At 38.5% G+C, this 7,261-nt stretch overlaps 1 protein-coding gene across 1 annotated transcript; it reads right to left on the reverse strand.

Moving 5' to 3' along the window:
* Positions 1-2,404: 2,404 nt before the first annotated feature.
* On the reverse strand, positions 2,405-6,941 carry HTR1B (5-hydroxytryptamine receptor 1B). Its single transcript, XM_088470526.1, has 2 exons — positions 4,523-6,941; positions 2,405-3,568 (listed from the first exon to the last, which is right to left on the reverse strand). Exon 1 carries the CDS (start codon positions 5,740-5,742, stop codon positions 4,585-4,587), a length of 1,158 nt encoding a protein of 385 aa, XP_088326652.1. The 5' UTR covers positions 5,743-6,941; the 3' UTR covers positions 2,405-3,568; positions 4,523-4,584.
* Between the last annotated feature and the right edge of the window lie 320 nt (positions 6,942-7,261).

The raw sequence follows: 7,261 nt of genomic DNA on the forward strand, positions 1-7,261 counted from the left end.
AATATCTGTGTGAGACCATCAGCTCCAATATCTTCATGAGACCCACAGCTCAATATCTATGTGAGACCCCCAGCTCCAATATCTGTGAAAGATCTTCAGTTCCCATATCTGTGTGAGACCTTCAACTCAATACCATATCTGTGTGAGACCTTCAACTCAATATATGTGTGAGACCCTCAGATCCAATATCTGCATGAGACCCACAGCTCCAATATTTGTGTGAGACCCAAAGCTCCAATGTCTGTGTGAGACCATCAGCTCCAATATCTGTGTGAGACCTTGGCTCCAATATCTTTTGAGACCACAGTACAGGATATACAAATAAGCATGTGGATAAGACTGATGACACAAAAGGGGCATGTGTTAGAGTCTGATGGTACAAAAGGGGCATGTAGTAGTGTCTGGTGACACATAAGGGGTGTGTGGTGAGTCTCATGTTTGCTACACCACTGATTAAGACACTGTGGGCCAGGGTGATACAAGGGGGCAAGGTCAAATCTGAGAGGCATGACCACACCCTTGGAAAATGAATGGTAAATAATATGAACAAAAGAGGATATTTTTCCCTCTCCACAACTCTCTGGGCCCCACTGGGCCCCGGTAATTAGTACCCACTACCCACTAGGTAACTCTGCATCATACTGTATCAATGCAATTATGTGTACATGTGTTAGCAGCACTTGTTTAATATTTATCAGGTTTGGATTGAATTTATTTACATTTTCTTTAAACTATTCTAAAATTGGGGAATGAAAAATAGCACATTGTTCAATTATGTAACAGATGTTCACACCTTTACATTAGCAATTAACTCAAAATATGTGCATCTTTAAATACAGGACTACTTATTTTTTTATTCAAACCAACAGTGACTGCAGAAAATAACAAATACATAATACACCAATTAATTATCCTATATGGATATAAAATAATACTCAGAATGAGGTACTACAGGTCATATAAGTTAATGAATACATATTATGTAATATATGATCAGTTTTGAATGTATGACCTATGAATTATAAATGCATTACATAATTGCAAGCCATTTATAATACATTCATAGATGAATTACCACCGATTTGCATTTTTTGCACTTGCAAAAAAAGTGTGTGATGATTTATTCTTCCTAAAAGAGGTTTGGCAACCCATATTTTATATGGAATGAGATTGTATTTTCTATCGAAGCAGAATTTACCAGTACTGTACTGGTTTAAAATCAATGTTGTTTAAGCAAGTCCTAAGGAAAATAATTGCTGATTAAGGGCCTGATTTAGAGGTACACGCAAAACACAGGCTATGCTGATATTGACATATTTGAACAATTATTTACTACTGCAAATGCATAAAATATTCCAAAACCACCTACAGCGCATGCATTATACACAGTGTATGCACAAAGATACTATTGCATATGGCACTGATGGTATCAGAATCTGAGAGCCAAAATTATGGCCGTTCCTGGGTAGTGACTGGGAGGTTACCTGCAGTGAAGGAAAAAAATCATTGTCGCGGGTGTGTCAGTGAAAGAGGCTACGTTCATAGACCTATAGCCGCTTACACAGAAACCATGTCCAGATTTAGAAACTGCAACTATCATAAGGCAGGTGCAAGTGATGATGGTGTACACAATGGTATGCCGATGGTGGCGTGTCAAGAAACACAAGTGGTGTTACAAGGTGCTTGGGCACTGAAGGTGGGCATCTCAGGGCTTGCACAATCAGGTCAACTCTAGTACACAAAGGGTAGGCTGAAAGTAGAATATTATCAAACTCAATACTCTGTCAAAAAGTGCTAGAGTGGATGCGGTATTGTCCACCTCTAAATCAGGCCTTAGATGTTTTTGTAACTGTGACCAGTGTGGCTGCAGCACAGTCCAAAATTCAAATAGGGGAGCCACACCAACTGCCACCCCAAAAAGCTGCAAACAGCACCAGCCAGGACTCACCAACAGTTGGTGTTGCGCCCCTATTTGAATTTTGGACTGCGCTGCAGCCCCACCTCTGGTGCCACTGCCTGTGACATGTATACAGTGGAGGAAGCCATTCTGTATATAGAATCAATATTCAGCATAATGATAAATCAGGAATTGGTGACATCACTGAGCCTCATTGACATCACAAGTTTGTAAATTCAGAGACTACATTATCAAGAATATTATTTCAGTCTACAAAAGAATGGCATCTGTTCTGAGATGGTGATGCAGTCAATGCAAACAGAATATGCCATTCACTGTCACTTGACTCGTCTTACAAATAATGGCACTCATCAATTTGAACACATATTTTACTGAAACTAATATTAAAACTCCACTGGGAGGTCAAGAGAGAAGAAAGTTCTACTAAAATAATGGAAATATATTTTTGTTTTATTATATTTAATAATAATCTGTGTATTACTCATTCAACATACTTGTACTTAGTAGTACAGACGAAGAAAACTGGACATCTAACACAGTTATATCACAACAGTACTAACGAGTGTCAATCAATGTTATGGCTTCTTCTCTGAATTAGACCTTTTTCACAGTGCCCATGGTTATAAAATACATTTATATACTCTAGAGTGACAGTTAATACATTTAATAATAAAATAAACTGATCTGATTCAGAATTCTAGTCATTTATTTTGCATGTTAATGACTTTTTGGAAACAAAGTCATTTGAAGTTGTGGACAGTGTACAATAAAATACATTTTAGGTAGGTTTATTTCTTATAGAAGCAAAAAACCATACATTCTCTGTGCTTGGTGTAGTAGGGGTGTGCAACACTTATAGCTTAATTATAAATACTGTGTATTTTTTATACTTCAGTATTAAAACTATTTTGCCAACCCATAGACATGTTAATACATCATTTGACTTTCCTGAAAATACTTTCATATCTTCACATTACGATAAAAGCAGGTTGTAGTCATCAATTAAAGGGCAGATCATTCTGTTACATATCCATCAAATAGATGATACAATAATACATACAGTATTCACCAACATTACATTGTAAGGATGTATGACTGCTGTGTGATGCAGATTGATAGCCTTTGCACACTCCTGCACACCACATTTGCCAGGAAAGCTGAGATGAATGGGCAACTTGCAAACTGCAACACATCTTTAAAGCATTTCTTTAAAATCATATTAACCCTTTTCTCTACAGAAATAAATTACAAGCATACATATAGACACATTAATACTAGTGACAAAAAAAAACATAACAACTATGTACACCCCTACAGGGCGCATGGAAGGAATTTCCCAGAATCCTTTATGCCAAAAAGGCAATGGTGTAAATTAAAATAAAGTGAAAAGCAAACAACAGAAATATTAGTCTAAGTAAATTTTCCAATCCAGATGTCAATTGTAAGTATTGATCTGAAGATGAACTCTTTGCATTTGACATGAGTGAAAATTTAAGCAGCATCATTGCTAGAGTCATATAGCAGTGAAATGCAGCGCTGAACAGTAGGATGGCAGTATGTATTGACGTTTGTGCTCAGCAGCATTCATGAGTCTGACAACTCAAGGATAGAGAGTTTCAGGCAGTGATTCTTTACAATATCGACTGGGTTCTGCAGACAAAAGGAAAACATTCATAGAATTATTGATAAAGTGTCAAAACTGGGTATATAATAAAAAAAGAACTATGATTTAATCAGCCTTCTATATGATTTGTATGGGAGTTCATCGCTAATGACACGTGTATGTTATTTAATAAGGAACAAGTGATTGTCAAAACGATGAAGAGAGTAAATGTCCACTAGCTAAGTGGCGTTAGCTGTGCAAAATCATGCAAAGCAAAGTGCTGTTGGATGGACAGAGGGGGAGAATTTGAAGGTTTAGTACATAGAGGTCATGTGGCCTCTGAAGACACACACGCATATTAGACCTTGTGGGCACCTGGAGGGGACTGTAATTAATGTTATTAACCTCCATCAAGTATACATTAGATACTGTATTGTGCAAGTCGCATTCGGCAGGCTGGATATACATAATGAGTTTGTGAGTGAAGTTAATGAAATGTAATTATACATACTTGCATTAATAAAACAACTCCGCAAATGAATTAACATCAAGGGCTAAATATGAACCGTTGCTCGATTTCATTTGATAAAGAAAACATAAAAAAACCCTGTCTCAGTTTTTGCCTCCTTATTTTGATATCACTACTGTCTACTTAATGATCTACACTATCTTCTAAATCAGATATATCAAAGGCAGTTTGTATATCGACTCTCAATTAGATGTTTCACAAGCAAATCGGTTTAGTTAACTCAGATTGAACTCCATTAACTGGAAAACAAATTTACTGATCGATCCAATAAGCACATACATTACAGGCACTAGCAGAGACATGTACAATGCTATGTTCTCCTGTTATATGACATGATGTACAGGATGGCAATGAGTGCACAGACCCAGTGCACACACCTTAATAATGCAGCCTTGCCAGGTTTGATCACCTCAACCCTATCAGAACTCCAATAGAAATCACCTATGATATAAAACCAGAGAAAGCATCTTACCTGAGCTAACAGACCCAGACAAGTGCATTCGTGTAGCATCATGTAGTACATGGGGACTACATTCATGATGGGCAGCTAAAACGATGTATCAGTTTGTGAAAAGCTTGCTTGAAGTCCTCATTTGACATTGTATAGATTATTGGATTTATTAAAGAGTTAAGATATCCAAGCCAGTTGAAAAAGTCAAAAATAGCAGGATGAAACCAGCAAGCGTCTTTGCAAATGGGCATAACCAATGAGATGATGAAAAAGGGTAACCAACAGACGATGTAAGCTCCAAGTATAATTCCCAATGTCTTAGTAGCCTTCCTCTCCCTGGCAGCCATGATCTTCTTCTTTTCCAGAAGAGCATCTGACACTTTAACTTTGACCTGATTCAAATACACTGGAGAACTTGTGTCACTTGCCAAGTCCGGAGCCCTTGAGTTGGTGGATGAGACAGAGGAAGATCCTGGAGAGTCAGTAATTAGATGAGCCCTTGTCAATCTTTTTCCTGTGCTCTTTGGAGACTGTTTCAGAATTCTGGATCTGGCTTCTACATAGATTCTACCATAAAGGGCAATTAGAAGCAATGTCGGAAAATAAAATGCCCCAACAGTGGAATAAACAGTATACAAAACATGGTCTGTATTGACGGTGCACATTGGCAGATCTTCCACTTTTGATTGACGCCAGAACAGTGGGGGCATAGAAATTGATATTGAGAAGACCCACACCAGAGCTATCATTACAACTGCTCTTTTTGGAGTCCTTTTCTTTGTATATTCAACTGCATCTGTGATCGCCCAGTATCTGTCCAAGGCTATGACACATAAATGGAGAATAGATGCAGTGCAACAAGTGATATCAGATGATAACCACATATCACATATAATCTGCCCCAAAGTCCATTTACCAGTAACAGTATACAAGGTGCTGATTGGCAAAACAAGAATAGACACTAATAGGTCTGTGAACGCCAAAGAAGCTATGAGATAGTTGGCAGGAGTGTGCAATTTTCTGGTCTGATAGACTGTTGCAATTACAAATGCATTGGACAAGAAAGTGGCAAGAGTAATGAGAGCCAAGATAATGGTGAGGATTATGCTCCAGAAGGACAGCCCAGACTCCTCTCCGTAGCTGTCCAGACCTGTAATGCAACTTGTGCCATCATGGGAGTAATTGGTTTGAGAGACATTCAGAATGTCAGCAGTTGGTTGGCAATGGGTCTGTGGCTCCATCACGGAGTTTCAGCAGTCAGCTACTGTAGCTTAAAGCATAAATGAAACCCCCAGGGGTTTTCTAATAACTAACGCAAAGCTACAGGGACCTGGACACATTTATGCACCTTCATTATGATATAAATGAAAGGTTAAAAATCCCTGATGGTAGAACATGTCTTCATGCCCTGGATTGTGTGGCCAAAAATACAAAGGTAATCTGTGCTTATTGTACTGTTTTTTTTTTTTTAATGGCTAAAACATGAAGAAGTTATATAAAGAATTACAAATGTAATAAAACAAAAACACCTGGATGCTGCCTGCACCTTCAAAGAAATAGTATGAGGGAGTAATCCTAATGCACCCTAGTTTAGCACGGCTGGCTCCATCTGTTTTCAGGTCAGGTTCCACTGAGAATCCATCGAAGAGTTTAAATAGCCATTATCACACGGTCATAATGGCAAATATAGAATTATCGTCCGATGTTTAAGCTAGCTAGTTCAACCATCAGTTAAAAATATAGCATTCCTTTTTTTTTAATTCCTAACCTACTATAGAGAAAAAATTATGTTATTATTGCTGATTTAAATGTAAAATTGATAGAGATATTAAAAATCACCTTATTTGTGCTGGTACAATTCATTCTCAGGCACAGAGGACATCCATTGTTACATTCATAAATTATGTTGCCACTCACAACAGTCTGTGCTTCCCCCAAAAATCACTTGTGAGGCTGATTCTCCCTGTGATGGCTCATTCAAGGTGTCCTGGAGAGATCACTGCAAAGCTCAGTCCTGATTTCTCCAGCCTTAAGTAGTTACTGCTGGTGCAGTCCCAGAAAGCAAAACTTGTCTGGAAGTGTGTGAGGATCTCTTGCAGACTTTCTAAATTGTATCTGGTTTCTTGTCCTGGAAGAGTAAATTTGATGTGTTACCTCCCAGCTTACAGGTTGCTCCAGATAACCTTGCTCAAAGTCCTCTGTGCAGCTGAGTGACCCGAGCAGCGCCGTGTAGCTGGAACAGTACTGAAAGCTGCCGTTCATCTCTCCCCTGTCTTGTCTGTGCTCTCTTTTACCAAGCAGCAGCAGTAGTAGTACTTCTCCTCCGGTGCTGCAGCTGACATAGACGCTGGTGTGGGAGTGGAGGAGGGGGGTGTAGGGAAATGAACAGAATCTTTTAACACTGCAACTAAGGGCTGTGCAGTGGGGGAGGCAGCCGAACTGTAGACAGCATCTTCTCTGCATCCTAGCGTGGTGTCAGTTTGGCTGAATATTTGTGGGATGTGTGTAAGCACTGTCATTGCTCTTAATAATAATACTGCAACCAATACAAAATAGTTGAAAAGGAAGGAGGACTGAAATATTGGTAGTATTTTATGTCTGCATATTCAGCTTTCTAATACAATTCTAGATACTTGATTGTGTATATTTATATCCCATAGCTTTTGGGTGAAATTCTTCCTTTTTCAAAGCAGTATTTTCATTATTATACAATATAGTTTGTATTGTTCCCAAAAGGTCCTTAAAATGGTGCAGCTCCAA

Source organism: Taudactylus pleione, unplaced genomic scaffold (genome assembly GCF_031769625.1).
Source record: "Taudactylus pleione unplaced genomic scaffold, aTauple2 ptg000015l, whole genome shotgun sequence".
NCBI classification, from domain to species: domain Eukaryota; kingdom Metazoa; phylum Chordata; class Amphibia; order Anura; family Myobatrachidae; genus Taudactylus; species Taudactylus pleione.

What these genes read in the sequence shown, in the direction of transcription:
- HTR1B (XM_088470526.1), bottom strand. Translation starts at nt 5,742, where the DNA reads ATGGAGCCACAGACCCATTGCCAACCAACTGCTGACATTCTGAATGTC.